Source organism: Lutra lutra, chromosome 15 (assembly GCF_902655055.1).
Source record: "Lutra lutra chromosome 15, mLutLut1.2, whole genome shotgun sequence".
NCBI lineage: Eukaryota > Metazoa > Chordata > Mammalia > Carnivora > Mustelidae > Lutra > Lutra lutra.
This window is the reverse complement of record NC_062292.1, coordinates 5,741,447-5,765,528: the sequence shown is the minus strand read 5'-3', so window position 1 is coordinate 5,765,528 and position 24,082 is coordinate 5,741,447. Positions and strand designations below refer to the sequence as shown.

General features: G+C 46.7%; 1 protein-coding gene and 1 pseudogene across 1 annotated transcript in view; one reads left to right on the top strand and one right to left on the bottom strand.

Annotated features, from left to right (window-relative positions):
* Positions 1-4,719, top strand: part of LOC125085826 (uncharacterized) — a 49,495-nt pseudogene extending 44,776 nt beyond the window's left edge.
* ILDR2 (immunoglobulin like domain containing receptor 2) overlaps positions 1-24,082 on the bottom strand; it is a 60,555-nt gene that overhangs the window by 15,672 nt on the left and 20,801 nt on the right. Inside the window, 3 exon segments of the mRNA XM_047704623.1 lie at positions 5,010-5,186; positions 6,296-6,442; positions 9,161-9,217. Of these exon segments, the coding sequence (XP_047560579.1) occupies positions 5,010-5,186; positions 6,296-6,442; positions 9,161-9,217 (381 nt within the window).

Here is a 24,082-nt window from a genome sequence, read left to right as displayed (position 1 = left end):
GCTGTCCTGCGGTCGTCAGAGACCGTGGCCGCTCAGAGACAGCTGGACACCTCTCAGTTAACTGCAACTCGGACCAAAGCTTAGATTGTTTCCTGTGTCATTATAACAAATTATAATCCTCATTATGAGACAGATTTGGTTATGTATGCGCAGGTTATCATGTCCCTGAGAAGTTATAATAACTACTGACAGCCTTGAATGAAGGTGGTAGGTTCACCTTTCAACACTGGCATTATACAGGGACTCCAGCAGAAGAGGCATTTTCAGCCTTGACTTCTCAGTCCCTCCAGCGAATGCCTTCAGATATCTAAATCCCTCTCACTGGCCAAGAAGGACAGAGGCAAAGCATGGATATTTAGACTTTAGAGGTAACATCATTTGGTTTCAGTAGCCTAAAAGCTATGCAATTCTCCCAGTAAAAGGTGTTGGTTTTGGTTTTGGTTTTGATTTTAGATTCGTAATTTGTCTGAAAACCAGAGAACTCTGATGTATGGTGATATTTTAATAAGATGTGTCCTTGACTACTGGCCGAAGTCCAGCACTTTTTTGGAAAATGACCCCCGCCCCCCCGGGATGTTTCAGTTTAGGGCAGATGGATGATTTATCTTTCTCAAGTTCTGTCCAGTCCAAGTCCTCTGGTTGGTGTGGCTCCTCTAACTTACTAGCCTTGGCACCTTTGGTTTTAGTGGGGAGGGAATACTGGGCTATTCTTTTGATGCCAAACTATAACTTCAAAAATGTGTATTGTTTAAGTAGTTGAGCAGATATTTTTGACCCAGTTAATTGAAATTAACTATTTTTCAGCTAATTTCTCCTTCACAGCCAAATCTAACTTATAAAACTTGCAAAAAAAAATGTCTCTAAGGCAGATACCTATGGATATAGCCTTGTTTTTCCTGTCCTATCTTAATGAGCTAAGTCAGGCTGTTTATGGATGATGGAACAGCTGCCAGATTCCACCCCCAGGGTGAGAGCAGCTCAGTTGTGGGAGAAGTGATGCTTAAAATTTGCATATTCTCTGTATACATACAGTAGGCATATATATAGACACACATCCTTATTAGTTTTGAAAATGACATTTCAAAACCCTACTTGCCTACTCAATTCTTTTGTAAGAAGGATGAGTGGGGGCCAGGTAGATGGGAAAATGACTTAGAGCCAGGCAAGAGAAGCTGTGGAAAGCTGAGGCAGGAGAGCATTACATTAATCAAGGAGGGAGATGATGGTAGAAAGGACCAGGATAGTATAATAGAGACGGAGTAAAGTAAACGGATTCAAGGTTATTTTGAGTACAGTCTGAAGGACTTGGTGACAAATCAGATGAGGGAAGTGAGGAAGAGATAAGGATGAGGTCCTCGCTTCTAGTTTGGGCTGCTAGGTGGACAATAGTGCCATCCACTACAATAAGAAATGTGGGAGTTCATTTGAAGTCTAAAAACAGCAGATTAATTCCATTTCCTAGAGTTTAAGTTCAAAATGCCTGTGAGATGTCCAGAAAGCAATTTGATATATGGGACTGGGGAGCAGAGGAGAGGCTGAAGATGGTGACTGGGAGTCATAAGCATGGAGAAGATGACAGAGCCATTGGAGTAGGTAAGATTTCCCAGGGAGAGGACCTTGGACAAAACAGGAACACAGCATCTGGGGTGTGGGCAGTGGAAGGAGAGCCAGCAAATAGCAAAACAGGTAGGGAAAATGACTAAGTGATATAGGAGGTAAATGCTTTTGAGAAGTCAAGGGAGGTAAGAATTGAGAAGCATCCATTAAATTTAGCGGTAGGACAGTCATCACAAGCACTGGTGTCTGGAATAGGGAAAGTGATGGCCAGATGGAAGTTAGCTGAGAAGTTGGTGAAAAGCAGAGGAAATGGAGATAAGAACTACTGAAATGCTGAAGGAGTTGGGCTATGAAGAGGAGAAAAGGAACAGGGAAGTAACACCAGAGGACTATGGGGGTTTCGCAGATTGTTATATCTTAATGGGAGAGATTTAAGCATGGTTTGAATGCTGCTAGGATGGAGACAGGGAGAAGGAAAGGCTGGTGATGAGAGCCAATCTTCCAACTGGATGGAGTGTGGCTGCTCCGTAAAGACAGCACCTTGACAAAGAGGAAGAGGCTGCATCCAGAGAAGGACAGGAGACGGTCTTCTTCTCTTGGAACAGAGATCGCAAATGAAGGTCGGGAAAAGGAATCAAGGTGACTCTTGTCGTTCCCATTTGGTAACCTTGCCTCTTCAACTACCGAGAGGGTCCAAAGGGGTGTTGTGTACAAATGTAATCTGAAAAAAAATCACTGTTGCTACATGATTACCCTAAAATCCCTAAAATTAAAGTAGCATATAAATATAAAATAGGCTAAATTTACATCTTTTCAGTCAGCATTTCCTAACATCTCTAACATTCTTTCAAAAATAAGCTACATGAAACATTGGCTTAAGCCACCTTTTTCTTAAAGGACACATAGCCAAATGGCATCAGTAAGTCTGGCCATGGGACCATGAGTACAGAAATGTGTCCACTGGGGGATCATGAAGAATTCCTTCCTGACTCGAACCAGACAATGACACCCTGGGCCTGGCCGGCTGTGGCCGACATCGGCTGTGCAGCTTCCCTTTTCCCCGCTAACGGAACCCTGATTTTGTTCATTTCATGACTAGTGTTCCAGCCTAAGAGATGAGTCTTGATTGGTTCAAACCAATCAGGTATAGAAATGGGTTCGCGGCACAATTCTTGCCAATAAAATTGCTAGGAGATGTCTGTCGGAGGGGAGGGGCTTCTGGAAGAGGTATCCTCACTCTTGAAAAAAGCAGCACAAGGAAAAAGGATATCTTTTTCCATCTCTGAACGCATTTAGTGCCTGGAACTATGGCAGTCATCATCAGATCACGAGGGGAGCCAGCTCAGAAGCACAGAACAAAAGATGGAGAGAACCAGGTCCTTCGGTGTTGCCACGTGAACTGATCCATCAACCAACCCAAGAGCCATCTTTCTTTGGGATTTCTTGCTATGCAAAATAAGAAAAGGTCCTATTTTTCAAGCCACCTCTTTCTTCTTTTTTAAAGATTTATTTATTTTGAGAGAGAGAGAGCATGCAGGGGGAAAGGGCAGAAGTGTGCTGAGTGTGGAGGAGCCCGGCATGGGGCTCGATGTCACCAGCCTAAGATCATGACCTGAGCTGAAATCAAGAGTCGGATGCTCAACTGACTGAGTCTCCCGGGCGCCCCCAAGCCACTCCTAGGTGCAGTTGGTTAGCACGGCAGGACGGGGCCAGAATGACAGAAGTACGACAAGCAGGAACTAGAAAAAGGTTGAAATCAGGAGACAGGAAGTATTTGTCATCCTATGAATAAGAATCATTTCATTATAGGACTCTGTTTAAAAAAAAAAAAAAAGTAAGAGGGAATGGGTTCTGGTGGGAAGGAAGGATGAGAAGCCTGGAAAATGGGGAAGCTGCAAAGAATATATGAGACAAGTGCCATCAATGTCCCCTGGCCCCTCCACCGTTGGGGAAACGAACTGTATTGTCTGTATCTCTCTAATCCTCTGTGTGTCCTTGATCATTAACTTTTACTTCTCAGTCTGTGACTCATTCTCAGGCTCTGATGTCAGAATTCTACCAACTGTTCCAGGGAGAGAAAAAAACACAAATACCAATTACTCACTGATGACATCCACTCGGTCCAGGGTCAAGCACTGACAGTTCATTCAGTGGGTAAGACACTCTTCCCTACTCCCACCAGAAGAAGTCCAGATAGCTCCGGGGGGACATGCCTGTTTTACCAACCCTACTAGCTCATCCACACCTGGGATTTAACAGTCATCTCCTAAAGATACTTCACGCACGTCTAACCTTCCTACTCTGTAATCCTGTTCAAGCGTCTCCACGGAAGCTCTATTTGAGTGCCCGCCCGCCCCTCTGTCCCTCTGCCTTTGCCAATAACCATGAATTCATCCTGCCCTAACACACCATGGTGCATCTCCACCCAAATACGCTCTTCTTACCCATTACTAATTCTCTCTATGATGCGCATCACTGGACAGCCTGGGCTCATCTGAAGCCTCCCTTTCCCTCATTTCCAAAGTCTCATTTTGAAGTATCTCTCAGATTGACCTACTCATGTCAATTCCCGTGGCCTCTATTGTGGCCCAACTGCTCTCACAGCCCCTGAATGGCTTCATTTTCATCTCAGCTCAGTATCTCTGATCCCACTCTCTTCCACTGCCACTGGCCTCGTCGGCGTGTCACCTTTCCAAGAACTCAGGAACCTTCCAGTGGCTCCTGCTCACTTATGGCACTGAACCTCGGGCTCTCCTGGGTGGGTTTCAGGGCCTTCCCTAATCTGGGTGAGGCTCCATCAAAGCCCTCCACTTCCTTCCAATGTCCAACACCCCCCCCCCTCCTTTTCTTCCAGTTCCAGGCTCCTACCACGTGTCCTTCCTGGGGGGTGCTCAGCACCTCCCTCTCTGTTCTCCTATTTCTTTGTGTTCCTCTAGGCCCAGCTCAAACCCACCTCTTTCCTGAACCCTCTGTAACCGCTCCAGCTCCTTCTCCTTTGAACACCCAGCACCACACTCTTTGCAGCATCCAATCGTCCTAATAAAAATCCATTCTCTCTCCCTGGCTGGGCCATAGTGCTTCCTACACAAACCATGTCCTATACTTCTTAGTGTTCCTCACAGTGCCTTTGACAGTCCTGAACACTAGGTAGGGATGAGATAACTATTTATGAACTGGATGGTCAACATTCAAGGGGTACCTTGCCTCTTTTCCTCATCACTTCAGTTATCGGGGAGCTTGGGAAGGGAACAGGGACAGCGAAATCCTGCGGTCCTTGGAAAGCCTGACATGCACTCCAGATGATACCTGGTACAGCTGGAGGGATCCCATATCTGGAATGGAGACCGTCATTTTCCAAAGAAGCATCACCGAGCTGACGGTTCCCATCAGTAAGGAACCAGAGCAGAAGCCAGAGAGGAGCATGGGGCAGGGCGGTCTGGAACTACATTTACCACTGTGGCTGCCTCCCGTGGAGTCACTTGGTGCCAGGGGGGGCGGGTGCGGCTTGTCCATCAGCATGCCGGCTGGGGGGGTTCCTCCCAGGGGGACAGAGGGGATGGAGTAAGGGCCGGGGACACCGGAGACAGAGGGAGGGTACCCGGCCTTTGCTGCTTTCCCTGCTTCATACACTGTGGAGGGAGATGAAGAGCAAAAGAGATTATATTATCGTCCCACCCTCCACAACCCTCACACCAAAACTGCCTGAGGATGCGCTTAAGGGAGCTCCTGGACGTGTGTGTGTGTGTGTACGCGAGCGTGTGCGTGTGTTCTCCTAGGCCTGAACTGATTCATCAGAACCTCTCTCCCCCACTCCCTTGGACTCCTCTGGCTCCACCAAAAGGCTATGACATAAGGAATTACAGGGTTCAGTAGCTGGCAACGGAGTCAATAAGTGGTCCTAGGAGCGGCCATGGCGGCCTCCCCAGTGCCAGCAGAAGCCCACCCTTCACCACGCGGTCTGTAGGCTGCCTCAGGCCCCTGCAGGAAGCCTAGCGCCAGGCCACCAGGGGCTACTTCCGGGAGGATCCTAAGCCTCTTCTAGAGAGGCCGGGCAGGCACTGAGCTCGCACGTGGTTCTGCTCTGGGATCTCAAAGGCAGAGCAGATCACCGGACCCCTCCTGGAAGCTGCTTCATGCCTAAGGACACTGAGGATGCATGTATGTCTTTCCCCTTCAGGATGTGTCTGGTTTCTGGCATGGGGCGCCCAGCTTAGTGGCTGCACGGGCTCGGCCCTTATGGTACAACTGTGCATCCCCCGATGAGGACTGGTTTGGTGGGCCACGTTGTCTCGGGCATAAATAAGATTCCTCCCCGGCTGGGTGGTACGCCGAGCCTGCCGTCTGCTCGCTCTGCTTGTAGAAAGCGGAGTTCTCTGCCTTTGAGAGGCGCGACCAGAGACGCTTTCCTCTAGCTTGAGTGCCTGAAGAGAGGGCAGAAGCCTGACCCATAGCCTGACCATCGGGAACCTGCCCTTCCCTCCGTGGGCTGCGCCAGTGTGAAATGCAGATGCGGGGGGACGGGTGTGGATAAGAAGTAGGAGAACTGCATGCAGGTGAGGAGGCGAACAGGGACGGGCAGCTCAGGGAGCCGGGGGCTCCCGGCAGAGGAGTGAGCCTGGAACAACCAGCTCCGGAGGTGGAAGGAAAGGGGGAGAAGAAAGTCGGGGCACACAGCTCTCTGACGGAGACGTGACCTCTCCTCCGGTCGCTCTGTCTCCCCGCCGGGCACTTTACTCACAGGCCTGAGGGCAGCAGCAGGACTCCGGACAACAAGGGCAGCGGATGTAGCAGCAGCAGCTGTGCGGGCAGCACTGGCACCAGCAGATCCCCACCAGCACGAAGAAGAGGAAGACTCCCAGGATCACCAGGCCGACGAACACCCACTCTGGAAGGACGCACAGAGAAAACCACGCTGGGGGCGGCCCGCCGCACGGACCGGGACGCTCTCCTCGCTGTCTCCTGTCAGAGGAGTGGGTAGTGGGGGCAGGGGGTCCCGGGGAAGGAAGCATCATGACAGGGCACAGAGCGCCCCCCCCCAGCTCAGGGGGAACTCTGAGAGCGAGAAGTGTAGGCCTGACGCGGTGCGGGTATGGAGAAGAGGGAGGAAGGGTCCCTAGGGTCCTACTGAGCACAGTGTAATGACCAGCACGGAGTGGTGGCGGAGTTTTGGGGCTCCTTCCTGGGCAAAGGGCTTACCATATCCACCGTAGTGTCTGAACAAGGATGGGACAGGATCAGAAAGACTCCTGGCTGGGGAGAGGAATCTTGGTAGCTGAGCTAGGAAGTGGTGGGTTCTGTGAATATGGCCCTTTTGTGGGCAAGTTATTCTTACCTCTAAAAACATGAGTCCTGAGACAAAGTTCTGTGTCACACAGTCTCAAGATATTTAGGTGGTCCGGGTCTCTCCCTGCTGACCACCCCTGTAACCCCTTTCCTGTCCTCAGCATCAAGGCTAAGATCAAAGCCTTTTGCTTCTATCTGTGGAACAAACCAGGGAGAAAACTAGAGACAAAGACTCGGGGAGACAATGTGCTGTCCCCACGCCCCAGGAGTGGCTTGGTTTGGTCACACTCAGGCCGGCTGTGCTAAACAGCCAGTAGGCCCACAGCTACAATGGCTCCGGGCTCTGACGACTGTACCAGCTGTTAACTTCTGCTGTTTTCACACCTCTGCCAAGGGCCGAACACAACTTCTGGTTCATTTGCTTGTCCACAAGATTCGAGAAAGGAAACAAATTCCATCTGGCTTACATAAAAATGGCTTGACCCTCCAGTGACTTTACGTCACGCTTTCCGGACTTGGCTATAGGACCCAGCTTCCCACTGGAGGCCGGGGATGGATTGGATGAGCCAGGATTGCCTTTGAAAGTCCAAAGATTAAAGTGATTCATTTTGACGGAAGGCCACCTACCAGAAGTCCCTTTACAATGAACTTTAAGTACATATTGTTTTTATTGAATTTTGGTTGTTAAATATTACTTCAATTAAATGGACATTCAGTTGGAGCTTGAAAATAGGATATTTTTGTTATATAAAGGGTTTTGTCTTAATGCTAAAATTATCTTTGTTTAAAACATGATTTCCTCAGGACGAGAACAAGCAACTTATGTTTCCTGAATGTCCGTCCTCACTCTCCCTCTGAAATACACTCAAATTAACCAGGTCACCATCTCTTCAGTGAGGAAATGAGAAGGTCTTGGGTCTGGTGAGAATGGTCTGGAGAGCATTCCTGCTGAGGACAATAGATAGCTGAGGGCTTTGCCCCAGTCCTCAGCTACAACACAATAACATTATATAGCGTGAGACAGATAGGAGCCCCGAGGAACAGAGCGGTGGTGTGGCTCGGCGGCTACAATGAGGCTCAGGCAGTCAAGGATAAAGACTGGCAGTTTTATCTCAGAGAAACAAAAGAATGCTCTCCATGAAAGGATTCTTGGGAGCCAAAAGGGAGGGATATTCAATGGACAAGGACCAGATATGAAAAATACAGTAACTCTTGGGACCGGGAGATAAAACATCTAGTTTGAAGTAATGCTTTGTAACGTTGTTTGTGGGTGTGATGAACAAATGGGTACAAGCAGACACAACTCTGGATAAGGGGGAGTCACAAAGAGGTGTCTATGTGTGTCCCTGGGATCAACATTTAGATGAAGAACGTCCGTATTTGGGATGGCCAGCTAATGGCAAAACAGGAGAATTCATGGAAGAATAATTAGTGAAACTCAACTGTAAAGACTTCAGATGTTTTAAAACCTGAACAAAGTCAAAACCAACGGCCAGGAATATTTTTATCTCTCTGTTGCTCCCAACACTTAGGCAGCTCTTAACCCTTCGCCAGAAGCCGTCTAAAGCAAGTCGGAATCATAGTCTTTCCCATTCCCTGAGTTTGCATATGTCCCTTCCCATAGCTCATTCTTATTTCTCTCCGAACCCGCTTCCATTATGGACTCTGGGGCTGCGGCGAGCTGAGGCTGGCTGGTTTCGGCTGGTGCGTTCAACTGAAGCTACAGAAAATGACAGGGTGCGCATTTGGGTGTTTCCCTGACATATGGTCTATGGATCCCAGGGACTTAGGGGGCCCAAGAAGCTCCTGGAATTGCAAAGCAATGTAGGTGTTCACATGTGTACTTCTCAAGGGAGGTGGGGTGTGTTACTTTCATAAGGCTTGGAAATATGTTTTGATCAAGTTATGAAAGGTAATTCGGAGCAACACGATTGTACCCTAATGAACAGATAAACATTTAATTTAGGGAATAAGGAAATGCGATAAATAGTAACTCCGCTAGGGATACTTATAGCTGTCTAGGCACAGCAGAGGTACGGAATGGTTCCGAAGATTGCCAAAGAGCCTGCAAGGCCCAACACTGAAGGGGCGGGTCCCCGTTGCAGCCCATTTTAATTATCATGATTCTTTTAGGGCCTGGTGACAGAAGAAACACAATCTAAAAGTCTTTTCCACTGGGCTTAGTTCATCCTGGAAAAGACCACAGAAACGTACAGACAAATGTGCAAATAAGTTAAAGGAGCGATTAGCAACTAATGCAGAAGCAAGACAGACAGAGTGACAGCAAATTAAGCAAATAAAGAGTGAAATGACTGAGTACCTGGCATAATTTCCACAGCAAAACTGGGCAAGAGGTCAGCAAGCAGCCCTGTCCTGCCTGGAGGAGGTAGAAGGAAAAGAAGGGAAGAGGTTACTCCAAGGGCAAACACAGCCTGAAGCCTGGCGCCATTGGCCCCATCCCTCCACAGGGCTGGGGACCCAGGCTCTCTGCGGTAGGAAGGGGCAAGTCCCAGAGGCTGAGCTCAGTCAAGAGAAAAGCTTTCTCCATCCCTCTTCGGCAGCCACCTAAGTGAACTTTGCACGGAAACCAGATGGAAGCACAAACAGAACTTTCTCTCCAACTATTTATAGAAGGAGGAAATCTCTGCTTCCCATATGAAAAGCCCTGCTCGAGCAGACTGACATACGCCGTCTCCATTCATGTACACAGTCTTCTCCACACATGTGATCGGAGAGTCAAACCCATCTGTATCCAAATGTGCAACCCACATTTTCATACATCCATACACAGTCCCGTGTCCATCTCAAAGCACAAGTCCGTATCTGGTTTTAACCCAGAATGGTCTCACTACGTGACTCTATTTATAGCCTAAAGATGCTTCAGTGATTAAAATTCTCAAAGGCAAGGGGAAGCTGAAGCTAGATGACTGGCATGCTCCTCTACACCCCTTCTGGTTTCAGAAATACTCTCTACATATGTATCTGGTGCGGCTTTTCCATATGGGACCTGAAGCTGGCCTTGTGTGAACCCAAGTGCCTTCTGCGTGGGACAGCAGGTGAGCTGACGGGCTGGTGTCAGAACAGGTGACCGTCAGGGCTCTGGAAGGCAAAGAGCTGCGCAGGAGCCAAGACTGTGGAAGACGTGGGGGATCCGGAGGTTCGTCCTTTTAACCGCTAGCCTGATGTATAGGAAGAAGCACTGAATGCTTTTGACACGTTCTCCTATCACGCTAAACATAAAGACCCTGATACAACTTTTGCACGTGTCCCAGATGTTTCTACCACACTGAAGCCTTGCTAACGAGCAAGCTGCCCTACGAAGCACCCCTCCGGTTGCCTCCTTCAGACCCCTAAGGCAAAAAGCCGCTGGCGTACCACTCAAGCATGAACTGAACCTTATGACTTCACTTATGTGCCTAACATACTCCCCCAGAATGGCTCTGTCCAACAGAAATATAATGTGAGCGACACGTTAACTTTAGCTTTTTTAGTAATCACATTAAAGAGTAAAAAAAAAAAAAGAAAGAAAGAAATTTAATACTATTTTTTTTACTTATACCAATGTAGCCTATTAACCCTTCAAAGGCTCAGGAGCCTACTGAATACAGTTTGAGGGCGTCTGTTTCATGCATATGGAGTTGGTTCATTTAGAAAACAACTTAAGTTTGCTGAGTTGCATTAGAGGAAAAAGTTGCCTGTGTGTGGTTCATATTTTGGATCTTAAGATAGGTCATGATTGCTCACTGATCCCCTCCTCTCTCAAACCACTCCATTGAAAAGAAGCACTGATCAAAGTCAAAGAAAAAGCAGCTCCTCTGGGACATTTACTTTTTCTTGGCTCTCCCTAACTAGACAAGGCCAATGTGGTAAAATGTGTCCTGCTTGCATGTCCTGCGTGGGCAACGGCCCCTCATTTGAAAAATTAATTGGGACCACAAGACATTCCAAGGGCAAAGAAGTATAGAACGAGGGACTTAGGCTCACTCTGTTCTAGGTTTCGGCGAGAAGGACTTCTTTCTTTCTTTCTTTTATCTGGTACAGCTAACGTGCCAAGGATAGCCTGCTGTTTGCAGGTTCTACTGGAAGAACATGCAGGATCCAAGTGGAACACTGGAAAAAGGCATCCTGGAGGAGAATCCGTATGCGAGCCTTTGGCCTAAGCCTTCCTGAAATGCCAAGAGGAGCCACTGAGGCTCACAGCAGTCCCATCCCGTTCCCGGGATGGAATACCAGACAGGGATTTGGGACCAGAGTCTGAGCCAGTGATAAGTGCAGGCATTGGTCTCATCTGGAGTGTTCTGCGCACAAATGCCTCTTGGAAACTCTACAAGGGAACAACTGGGCAAGGACTGGGGAGTTGGGGATGTTGGCCATCTCTTAAAGACATAATTCATACTAACTACCAGCCAACAGTCAATGACGTCTCTTGTTCCAGCAAGCTAGTTGTCAGAGAGTCACTTAATGGTGATTTTTTAAAAATCCAGACAATTAGCACTTCTGAATGCATCTCTTATTGTAGCCAGTGAAATGAAAAAGCTTTTCTTGCATCTACCCTTGAGATCTCAAACCTACCAATGTTTTAAACATCTCTAGATATGTGATAGCCCATAATTAACCACATTCATAATTGAAATATTATTGATGATATAAACTGCAGATCTGTACACCCTCACAGGGTATTAGCCATGTGGTAATTATGAACTATAAAAAAATCCATGTATTTAGGTGCCTGGGTAGTTCAGATGGTTGAGCACCTGCCTTCGGCTCAGGTCATGATCCCAGGGTCCTGGGATCGAGTCCCACATCAGGCTCCTTGCTCCGTAGGAAGCTTGCTTCTCCTTCTCCCTCTTCTGCTCCCCTTGCTTGTGCTCTCTCGCTCTCTTTGTCAATAAATAAATAAAATCTTAAAAAAAAAGAAAAAATCCATATATTCAAGGAAAATATGGAGCTCATATATATGATAGAGATGACATTATACTGGAGAAAGCAGTGGACTGGGAGGCAGGGTACTGCGAGTCAACTCTGTCCTTCGTTTGCTTGGTGAGTGCCACAGGCAATCCTCTTTCTAGGTCTCCATTTTCTCCCTAGTCAAGTGAAGAGATTGAATAAAGTGATCTACAAAGAGGGAGACCATATGTCCGGGTGTGTGCCTGCTGTCCTGGTGTAAATATTAATAGCACTACTTTTAACTCTCAAGGTGTTCTATTTTGGACAATTAATTATATGGTCACCCTATCTATAATATTTTTGGCTCTCAAATCTGGTGCTTAATGATTAGAGTTGCAAACTCAGCTGTTTACAGGGAGAGCAGGTAAGGCACATAAATGCAGCTAGCCGAGGGTAACGCATCAGGGAGCATTTAGGGGCGAAGCGAATGGCTGATTACGTGTCTCTGGGGCTACTGCTGTTCACCTCTAGCCAACCACTGCCTGACGGGACTGTGTCTCCCGAGTTGCAGGTCTTCCTGTTTCTCAAGAATAGCCAGACCACAGTCTTTTTGTGCAAAATATCCTGATTTTCAAATGTTGGCAACTGATTCATAGATTTTTTAAAACACTGGACAAGCCATACAAAATATATTTGGGGGCTGTGTAGGGCCCAGAGATCACATACTTGGAACCACTGACAGGTATAAACAGACCAAGATATTTGTGAGCACATAAAACACAAAAGGTGGATTTCCCCACAGGCTGTTTAGATCACTTTGCTGGTCTTCTGACTTTGTTTCTACACACAACAGAACATCCGTGAGTGTGAGCTCTAAGAACCTATGTTCGAATGAAAATCTGAAAGCAAGAGTATTATACATCAAATTGTTGGCTCCTTATTTCTGGAGAGCTGGAATGGGCATCATGGAAGAACAATGAAGGGATTTTCATTTCTAGATTATATGTTTGCATTAGTAATTTAAAAACTTGAGGATAGGGTGGTATCAAAAATATGGACAGGAGATCCACAAAGCTTGTCACTCCGACAGAGAGACATACATCAATCTTCTCATTCTCCCTCAAGCAACAGTCAGTAGCTGATGCTTCAGGGAGAGATGACGGTTTCCCATAATGCACCTGTGTAGTGCTGGCCCCAGGATGGGCGACAGGATCTTGCCATATGGTGGGTGAAATGTAATGTCTTCAGACTTCAGGACCCTGAAGGGGTTTGGGGATAGCAGACAATATGACTATATCATGTCAGCAGCGAGAGAGTGCAAATCTCTATGGCTTTTATACCGCAATTTATATTTTCCTGGGGCTAAGGACATTTTTAAAAGTAGATTTATGCTGGAGTCATATATTTCTGAAAATAATTTTGCTTCCAGCTTCTTGATGAACAGTTCCTAAGAAATGCTGTTGCCGGCTGGAAAGACTCTATCTTTTCTTCCTATTCTAACACATCCAATGAAGGTCTGATCTTAGAAAGTCCAAACAATTCCAGTAAATCCTTTCCAGCTTTCAGTAGCACTTTACCAACACTTGTGAATCATTGCCATTCTTCTAGGATTCAGCTTAAGAGGGGCAATTACAAGTCACTTTCATGTCTGAGAAAAGGGTAGAGAACAGACCCTGCGAACAGAAGGCCACATCTATGCTTTTTAAACCACAGCTCAAATTATCAGTAGAAAATACCGGTCTTATGTAAGCACTCAAAACAGTTTTCCCCAAACCTTGCAGAATCCATTACTTTTAAGACATTTCCACATGAATAGACCAAACAAATTAGGCATACTAATAGTTTGCACATGTACACACAAACACAAGCGCCTGCTTCCTACAATCACCATCACAAACTCTGCAGCCAAAAACATCCTCATACTTGGGGTTGAACGATCAGGGCAGAAACATGCGTTGTGACTCAAACAACCTGTATCTTAGCTATGCAAGTCCCTATGTCAGCTATTTCCTGCCACTGGCACACTGAAGTGACCCCCACCTGGACTCTTTGGACATATTCCTGAAAACCACTTCTGGAAAACTCCCTTCTGGAATGTCTCCAACTCAACTCGTTCATCATTCGGTCAACAAAGAAAGGTGGGCTGTGCCGGTGGACACGAACAGGAGAACGGCGGGAAGCCTGTGCCTGAGAGGCTCGCTGTCCAGCCCCAGCAGCCTGCCCAGCAATGTGGGTCTAAGAGTTGTAGTTACTGGCTGCTCTTCCGCAAACTTTCTAAGGTCAAAGGACTTTCCTCCTGCCAAATCCAATTATCATCAGCTTTTTTCTTTTTTTCATTTCTTTTCTTTTTCTTGACATCCCATTCCACCTGGTCCAGAGGCCTTTCCCCAAAGACACAGTCCACTTCTCCTCTCCTTGGGGCCTTATCTTTGCACATTTCACAAGCCACGTCCTGGTGGGATTTCCCCAAGGTTCCGATGCTCTTTTCTTGGTAGGCCAGGCTCCTCAAGGCAGGAATTACTTACCCTCTTTACTAATAACACCAGCTAATACATTTCTCAGTCTCCTGCTTTGCTCAAATCCTTACCACGCACACTCTCCAGTCCATTCTGGTAGAGCCCTGGAAGGAGGTTGCCCTGAGAGGGTGCTCCCTCCTCGGTGCTCCTGAGCACCCCGTACACAGCTTCACGAGGGCGCTTATCTCTCCGCTGTCACAGCCATTTTACATGGACCTCCACTAGCAGGACGGAAACCCCTCTGGGGCGGGGGCTATAAGCCGTGCTCGGCATCCCCAGTGGCCCACCTCACCCAACGGGACCTTGAAGGGTTTCCAGTAGCAAATCCCCACCATCTGGTGTGCTGAACTTCTGGCTGGACTTCTGGTTTCATAGCTCACTTTTTATCCCAGACGGAAACAGGCTCTTATTAAGAACATGAAAGAGACATTCATTCATTCATTCATTCATTCAGTGCTGTTCTATGTACTGGACTCAGGGCTCACTGCCAGGAGCATCCTCTAGTCCTTGCAACATCTTGCTATCTAGGGGAATGGAAGCACCACTCCACCCTACTCCCCACAAGTTACAAACTACCAGGCTATGGTGTTATTAAGGCAGACATTATGGAGAGAGACAAGAAGCCTACAACATTCAGCCAAAAAAGTTGTTTTTGTCACTACTCTTAAAACTTAAGTCTGAGCTCTGATTACTAGTCCAAACCTTCAAAGTGCAATGGAAACTACAGAAATCCTACTTTAGGACAAACTTGTTCTCAGATCCCAGATCTGTTAGTCACTTACTTGCTGACAACAGACACTAAATTATTTAAGGCCCGGGAACTCACAAAAAGGGAGAAAAAAAAAATACTTCCTTCATACTTATGATGTCACCACCACTAATAGCATTGTTATCTCCATTCATTTCTTTGGGTGACATTGGAGTCCTCCTCAGGTTTGCCAATATTCATACTGGTGACCTTTCTGTTCAGGATGATCAGATGTTCAGAAGGATTTTCTTCCCCAGTTCCTTGCAATTCCCCTCTTCTCCCTTCTGTTTAATGCACATCTGGGCTTCATCCCACTTCCAAGCTTTCCTAACATGTCCTATATCCATTTTCAGGGATGTACTGTACCCACCCCCTGGTCTCTCAGCTCCTAACCGTCCAAAATGTTTCTCTCCTAAGTCTTTTAGGAGAGCAGATGGTTTTCTCTGGCCCCCTTGAGTATAAAGTTGTTTCTATGGCTATTTGGAATCCCAAATAGCCTGGAAATTTCCCAAGTGCACACACATCCCTGTTTTTATTCTATATTCCCATAGCAACCATGCATTCAATAAATATAATTTATGATTATCCATCACAAATGTGGATATAGCTTCCCTTTCTTTTACATATATTTATAAAGTGTATTTAAGCATTTCACGTGTGTACTTTTTTCTTTTTATATCTTTTACATTTTAGGTCACTTTAAATTATAGTGAATAATTCTGACAGTGAATTCTCTCCACAAAATGACTAGTATTGTACCATCTGCAATTAACTATTAATAAGTGCTTTAGGCTCTTTGGCAGTGATTATATGCTTGGCCTAAGACACTGACTTCTTCTTCCTTTTTTTTTTTTTTAAAGTAGGCTCCACACCCAGCCTGGAGCCCAGCGCAGGGCTTGAACTCATGATCTTGTGATCAACACCTGAGCTGAGATCAAGAATTGGACACTTAAGCAACTGAGCCCCCCAGACACCCCAGCGCTGACTTCTTTTATTCACATAGAATTTCAGGATTCGATTTTATAGCTAGAAAGAATCTCAGAGGTCATCTAATCCATAACCCACCCATATTTTCCAGAAATCTGAGGCTCAGAGAGATTAAGGCTCTTACTCAGTCACACAGTGAATAATCAAACCAGGAGTAAAACCTGGGTTTACTCACCCCCATTCCGGTATTTTTTCCCCCAATATCTTAATCCCCCTCAAGATTTGCTTACCCTTAATTTAGAAATGTGCAGCAACAGCTTTCTAGTTTCCTAATATTTGCAGAGAGCAACTCTGAAATTTATGTTTGTGGCATTATTGCTCTACTTATATAATTAAAGTATAATTTTGGGATGTATGAAATGTTAGAGATGGTTGAAATTTTCAGCAGCTTTTGAAGTTGTGACCAGAAAATGATTACTGAATCCATCACAACACAGTATGAGCTAATTAAAAGACATTCACCATGCTACTACAAACTAATAAACAATAATGTAAATGATTGCAAAGTACTCTGCAAAGTGCTGTAGTGAACTAATTCCCTGCCCCCAGAGAGAGAAGAGATGCCAAGTCTTAGTAGTCGTCCAACATATAAAACTTGGCCTGCGAGGAAACGCTGAGAACAGCTAGATTTCCCTCCAAAATGACACGGAGGAAGGCGGGATTTAATGGAAGGAGGAAATGGACTTTCTGGGGACCCAGTGTGATTTCCTGAGCCCACTCTGCTCCATTCAACAGATTGGCACCTGCGACTGCAACTTAAACACAAAGATACCAAGAACGGCTACTTAACCCCAAAATGCCTGGTGGCTGGAGGCAGACACGGAAGGGGTCACTGCTTGTAGGTCTTGGATTGTCAAGCGTCCCTGCCCTTTCCTCCCTCTCCGTGCGAGGGGCTTCCACCAGGACGGCAGTCGGGGGCACCGCCCCCGTGTGAACGCGGCCCCGCCCCCTTGGAGGGCGGCAGCCGGCTTTGGAGGAAAAGGGATTGACTGTTTCCTGCCCGGCTTTCAAGGGCCGCAGTTCTTTCTTCCCAGGGCTGAGCCGATTTCTCGGTGACACCTACTCTCCCGGGGCCCCCGGGGCCTCCCCCTGTGCGAGCGCGTCCCCCCAACCGCCTTCCCGCGCCCGGCCCGGGACCACAATGGAGCTGGCGGGCTGACCCAGCTGCCCCGGCTGGCGCCCGCGTAACCACGGCAACCGCGGGCTGCAGGGACCGCGCTAATTGAAGGCCGAGCTTCCTCCCACGGCGATGAGCAACAAGTGAAGCAAAAATAGTGAGGCGGGATGAAGGCTGCGAGGGGGCAGGGGGCGGAGGGGAGAGCGGCGGCGCGCGGACCGGCCGGCTGGGGATTAGGAAGGCAAAGAGCGCCTTCAAGACCTCGTCTGTTCTCGCAATGACCCAGGGTCGTGAAGAGCTCAATGGACATCCTTTGCCCTCCAGACATCTTGGTGCGAAATCTCCCAGGGGACCACGAAGGCAAACCACGTCTCTCTGCTGGGCCTCTGCGCGTTTCTAGTAAATGAATGGAGACGTGCCCATCCCCAGGTCTCCACGACTTAAACAGCTGCTGGCCGCAGGAGTCAGCCGGGGAGGGCAGGAGCGGACACGAATTCGCCCCCAGCTTCTCTGGATGTTCTGCTCTCTTCAAACCAAAGGAGAACCTCCAAGGTGGTCACGTCTATGGGCTGACCGTCACACCGGTTTGAGTGGACAGTACCAGTTTATGCCTGTTGTCTTGACATAAATTATTAAAAGTTTTCCCTTTTCACTCTGAGGTATCCTGGTTTGGACGGTAAATCAGAAAGTCACCCTAGCTAAAGTCTTTCTGGGGCCAACCAGACCCTAAACCAAGTCAGGGGTTCCCCAAGCCCCTCCAGACTTCGTCAAATGGCCTGGGTGATGGAATGCTTGTATCTAGGCACTGACCACCCTGTAATTAACTAAGGGCCATCCGCTGAGAAAGGGGGACTTCCAACAGCAACCAAAACATAGTAACCAACACACAGCATGCTGGGACAGAATGTCCTGAAACCCACCAGCAGGAAGAGTCCCACAGGGCTGATTAGGGTCACCACTGGCAAGGCAGCGCACAGATGTCACTGAGAAAACGTGCATCTATTAGTAATAGGATTGCCGATTCGCAGATGGCTCGTTAAAGCCTCTGCCTATGGAACAGGCTGAAGGGAAATCTGCTTGCTAGCAGGATTCCCAGAACCCAGGATTCTCTAAAGAGGGTTCCCTCAGATTAAGGATGCCACACTAGCAATGAAGTGTGGGGGACGGGAACTGGTGGGAGTTCTTATGATGGGCTGTTTCATCCTCGCAATCAGGCTTCCACGTAACCTTTGTGACCCCTTCCCCACTTCTACAGATAATGACACTGAGGCTCATCAACAACCACTCTCGCTAGGCCACGTCGCTGCCCTGAGCCCAGGGGTATCTTACCCCAGAGTGCATACACTTCACAGAAGACTTTGTCCGGTATCGAGATGGACCTTTGGTCAAGATCAGGGTTTTGCAACACTGGCACTATTGACATTTGGGGCCAGATAATTCTTTGCTGGGCATAAAAGTGCTGTCCTGTGCACTGGAGAAAGTCTGCCACTTGCCTCGGCCCCTTTGGCACCCCACAAGTTGTGATGACCAAAAATATTTCTAGACATTGCCAAATGTCTCCTAGAGGGGAGAGGGAGGGCAAAATAGCCCCCTCTTGAGAACCAATAGCCCTGATACTTCATATCAAACACAGTCTTAATCTTTTCTTGTACTCTCTAATTACTTCAGAAATATACTATTTATCTTTACCAAAAGACAGTAATTTTTATAGGACAAGATAGTGTCACTTATTTTGTATCTTCACTGTGCTGGGGACATAGTACGCAAAAAAGACGAGTTAAATGTAAATCATAATTTAAATGTAAAGCACACTTGAAGCAGAACTGACTATCACGGTGCCCATCAAAGAGCAAGGTTGCAATTAAGCAGTAGAGAGGCCTGAAGGCCACAGGAGACTTCCTGTGAAGACTAAAAGGCCTGATCCCAAGTCTCTGGAGCAGTCACACGCCCCACCCCATGGCTCACACCATAGAATGGTTGTCACTGACAGTCACTAACCAGAATCACATTCCGGTTGCTGCCTGGCTGGCTTTCTAGTTCCTCCAACAGAGGAATCTACGCAAGCAGAGCAGGCCAGGCGCGCGAGAGAGGACTGGGAGGACAGGTGACAGTGTCGAAGCCTAAAGAGCTCAAGCCTTATTAGTCCTCTCTCTCTCCTGGCACGGAGTCAGCATGGTTGTCTTGGCTTCTCCGGAAATCTGAAGGCCCAGGTGTCTACTGAAGACAGAAAGGATGGTTCCGCCCTCTTAGTGGAATCAAACCTAGTTAAGGTCTTTCACATGGGGCCCAGATCTCTGAGGTATAATTGAGTCTACAAATGAAAATATGAAAATCCAAAGATGGTCCAAAGGTGTAAACCCCAGATTTATGGCTAGAGCGTGACTCTGTCATTAATTCCTTCTCTCCTTTCTGTCAGGAGTAAACTTCTTCTTTCTTCTCCCCCAATTCTTTTTCCCTCTTCTTCTGTTTGTAAATCTTGGAGAGAAACAGCAGCAGCCACTCTGAGAGATCAAAGTTTTAGCAAGCAACAAAGACCTCCAAGGAGGCTGTTGCCATGGGAACTCTAGGAGCTGAAGCCCTTTTAATCGGCAAATCTCCTTGGTTAGCAGCAGCACCACCGGGCTGGCGCTGGCAAAGACGGAGAGAAGGAGGAGGAGGAGCCTGGGCGACAAGTAGCCTTTCTGAACAGCCAGAACTAATGTTGGGGGGGTGGGGGGGCGTGCAGCACTGACAAGGGGTGAGTGCCAGAGCATTCCTGCTCAGCCTCCGAAATACGCACCTGTCAAAAATCCCCAAAGTTCTGAGACGTCCCCTCCCAAGAGTTCCCTGATTTCTGACTGTGTTCTTAATGGCTTCTTAATACTAATGGGCTGAACGATATATTTTCGACCACAGTAGCAATTTCAGGCCCAGTGTTGTGAACAACGTGATTTTATGAAAATCCATGCATGTCTGTGCCTCCATCCCATGCCCAGGTGCTTCTGGGTAAATCACAAGAGGAGACTGAAGGGAAAGCTAGAAGCACAACAGGAAAACAAAGGTGTCTCTGTGGCATCACTGTCACAGAAAGAACCAATCCTGACTTAGCGCCTACTCACAAGGACCTGCTGGGAGCAAACCTATTTCTGGCTTCCTGGAATAGCCTTGCATTTGGGCCTATAAAGAAATACAAGTGGATGAGATCCACAAAATATTAACAGTGTTTGTTTTTGCCTGCCTTCTTCATTTGGAAACAACGGCCCAACTTCCCTTTAGGAAGCTACTCCTTTTCCTTTTTCCCTTCAGTTCGTGCGGTTCAACGGGGGCTGTTGGCGTACTTGCCCTCCTGTCCCAATGCACGGCCTACCCCCAACACTGGACTTCTGCCGACACCATGGAGAAGGGCAACTATCCTCCTGAGAGGGAAGGCACTAAAATAAAGACCATGGAAATCTAGAACTGCTGGGGGCTACCTTTGCCCCAGATGGGGAGCCTGACTGAGAATTAAGCTAACACAGAAGAAACAAATTCTTTAAAATATAATCTGAACACTAGGACTCAGACACGCTTGAGCCTGGACTTACCAGTTCCCTAAGCCAAAAATTTCCCTAAGCCAGATTAAGCGTCTAGCCCTTGCAACTGGGAGAGTTCAGAAGAATACGGTCATTGGGTCTGGATGGCAAGATTTTAGGAGATATTTTCTTCTTTTGTACATTTCTGTTCTGCTTGAAATGTTTATAATACACATGCATCATTTTTTTCTAAAACAATATCAAAGCAAAACAAAACAGCTGTATTTTAGGCATCACCCTATAGAGAGAATTAATTCTGCAATTGGTGGGTCTTCTAAGTAAAGTCAAAATCATAGAAAGGACTCTGAAAGCGATCTCGTTTATCCTAATATCTTAGACAAGAGAACCTGTTCCATGTTGAAAGCTCATCGGAGAGGAAGTTTCTCTAATTCCCCCCAAGAACCATGATTTCTAAAAAGTGTTATTTGCCATTAGGAAAGCCTTCCTTCGCTTTAATCTAAACACCCCTTGGGTCATGTCCTCTTACTCTGTTCTCAGTCCAGAATCAGGAGTGTTCACCCAGCCATGTTCCCACCTGGGCCCTTTCCCTCATTTTTCTACTTGAAGGCCCTTAAAAAACAAGCTACCATATGGGACATCAGACAGAGCAGGTCAGCCCTCATATTGCACATGGGAAGACGTAAGAACAAGGCCAGCTGCTTTTAGATTTTAAAATAATAACTTCTCTGCTGGAGCCTTCCTGAATGGTGAAGTCCTTTTCCTGCCAGCTGGAGCTGCCCAAGGGAACTTTCCTCCTATCCAAACAGTGGCATGTTTCCAGGTTATAAACATCCTGTCCTTGCCACAGATCTCAGAGCAACATCTAATCTCAGGGTGGCAGATTTCTGGACACTCCTTTCTTCTGTCTAATGGTATGGCTCTATGATCCCAAACATCTAAATGTTTCTAAGGTACCTGTCACAGTCCTCTCAAAGTACCCAAAACACCAAGTGTATCTCTAACTTTGGCATGACTTTACCTTCTGAATCATCAAAAAGAGATTAAAGAATGTTCAGTATACTTTTTGTGTTTAATGTTGAATCAGCAGTTGTCCTCCCATTTCTCTGAATCACTTGTCTTCAGATATTTCTGAAACCTCTGAAAGAAGCATCCATCGTGATTTGTAGATGGTTCAGATGTCTGGGGTCATGCTCAGTGGGGGAGGTATGCAATCCGGGCAAAAGCAACTCTGCCTTTGAAGTAAGGGCCTAGGTCAATGGTATAGGCAGTTTCCCTAAGAAATAAAGTGAAAAATACTAAAGCAAATCTGGGACAAGTAAAAATTATTACCCACGACCTCAAGCAGCAACCACAATTTTTAAAACATGGCTTATAGGGCGCCTGGGTGGCTCCATAGGTTAAGCCTCTGACTCTTGATTTCGACTGAGGTCATGATCTCAGGGTCATGAGATCAAGCCCCGAGTCGGGTTCAGTGCTGAGCAAGAATCCTGCTCAAGATTCTCTCTCCCTTTCCCTCTACCCCTCCTCTCCTACCCCCTCTCCACTTGTGCTCACACTCTACATAAATAAATAAACAAATAAGTCTTCTGCAGAGGAGTATTCTATAGCTTCTTAATGTAGACAGGGCCTGTAGTATCGTGGAAAGAGATGAGGCTAGGAACCAAGACATTTGAGTTTGGTCATCATCACTGCTTTCTTTTTTTTTTTTTTAAACAGGGATAACTATTATAAAACTTGAACATTAATTTCTTCATTTGGAACACAAGGAAAATAATGCCTCCTCTCCTCCCTTACATGGTTCTCACAGAAAAAAAATTATGAACTACAACTTATTATCAGTGTACTTTATGAATAGCAGACATAGTAATGGTATCCCTTTGGAGTACATTAATTGCTTTTTCTTTTCTTTTCTTTTTTTTTTTTTTTTTTTTTTTTGCCTCTCACATCCATTCTTCCTTTTTTTAGGTAAGAGTGCCCCAATTTGGGACGCCTGGGTGGCTCAGTTGGTTGGACGACTGCCTTCGGCTCAGGTCATGATCCCAGAATCCCGGGATCGAGTCCCACATCAGGCTCCCAGCTCCATGGGGAGTCTGCTTCTCCCTCTGACCTTCTCCTAGCTCATGCTCTCTCTCACTGTCAATCTCTCTAATAAATAAATAAAATCTTAAAAAAAAAAAAAAGAGTGCCCCAATTTACTCTGGGGAGATGATTTTCCTCCACATCTTGGACTAGCCATGAAGAGCCCTTGATCTCCCAAGGCTAAGCAGCGGACGCATGTCCAAACTGGGCCAACTTGACTCACTCACCTGAGACTGACTTGAGTGGAAAAATGAAGAAAAAAACCAAAAAACCAGAAAAAACAGTTAAATTGATTTTTTCTGGCTATGGAGTCTTAAAGACATTGTTTACTAATTCTTGCTACATAGACCCTACAGGATCTCTGACACATCAAGGACTGTGCTGTGTTCATCAAAACATCTTCACTTTTTTTTCCCGGGGAAATACAAAATAACAGCAGAAGTGACCCATGTCACTGCCAGACCTGGTCCCTAAAAAGTCCCACATGACGTTTCTCACTCTCTCTTTCTGAGCAGGTGGGAGCAAATGTCTGCAGGCCAGCTGAGCCAAACAATGGAGAAGCTTAGACCCCTCTTCCAGCACCTGGAAGGGAACTACCCAGATAAGCCTCCTAGCTCATATCTGACTGGGACGAGAGGAAGTAAGAAATTTCTACTACATGTAGTAAGTCACTGAGACTTGGGGGATGTTTTTACAGAAGCTAACAAGCATTACCTTAGCATACTATCCTCTTCAGAGACCGATTGTCCAGCCTTCCTTTCGATCATGACACCCTTCCAACAACTGAGTTTCCTGCTGAAGTTAGCCAGAGTCCAACTCTGTTGCTTCCAACCACAGTCCTGGATGGACCTACCACCAGTAATAATTGAAAGAGCCAGATAAAGAATTGTAGCCCAGTGAGATGAAACCATGTTACCTCACTTGAGACTGTAGACATCTATGGTACTGACCCTTTGTAAGTCAACAAATATATACTTAGCACTTGCCAACATTTAAGGGGCATAAAATATTAGTTATAGATGCTATCTATTTATCATTTTTTAAAAAACACTCACACCGGCCTCTTTATACTCAACAGGCATTACAGATGTAAAGACAAATGAGCATTAGTCCTTTACTCTGAAGAGCATGTGGTCCAGTGCTATGGAGAAGCCTCCAGTGTTGTGGGAGAAATCAAGACAAGTACCGATGCAGTACCACGGGGAACCACTCCCATGAAGCAAGCCAGGATGTAAGACTGACAGGTTCTGCCCTTGGCCCTTTCCACTTTATGTAAACTTCCTGGGCGACTCATCTATTCTTTCACGGCTGTACCACTAAGGATTCTCAAATCTATTATGTCTGATCCTTGCTTCTCCACTGGGTTCCAGACCTCCATTTCCAGTTGTCAGCAGGA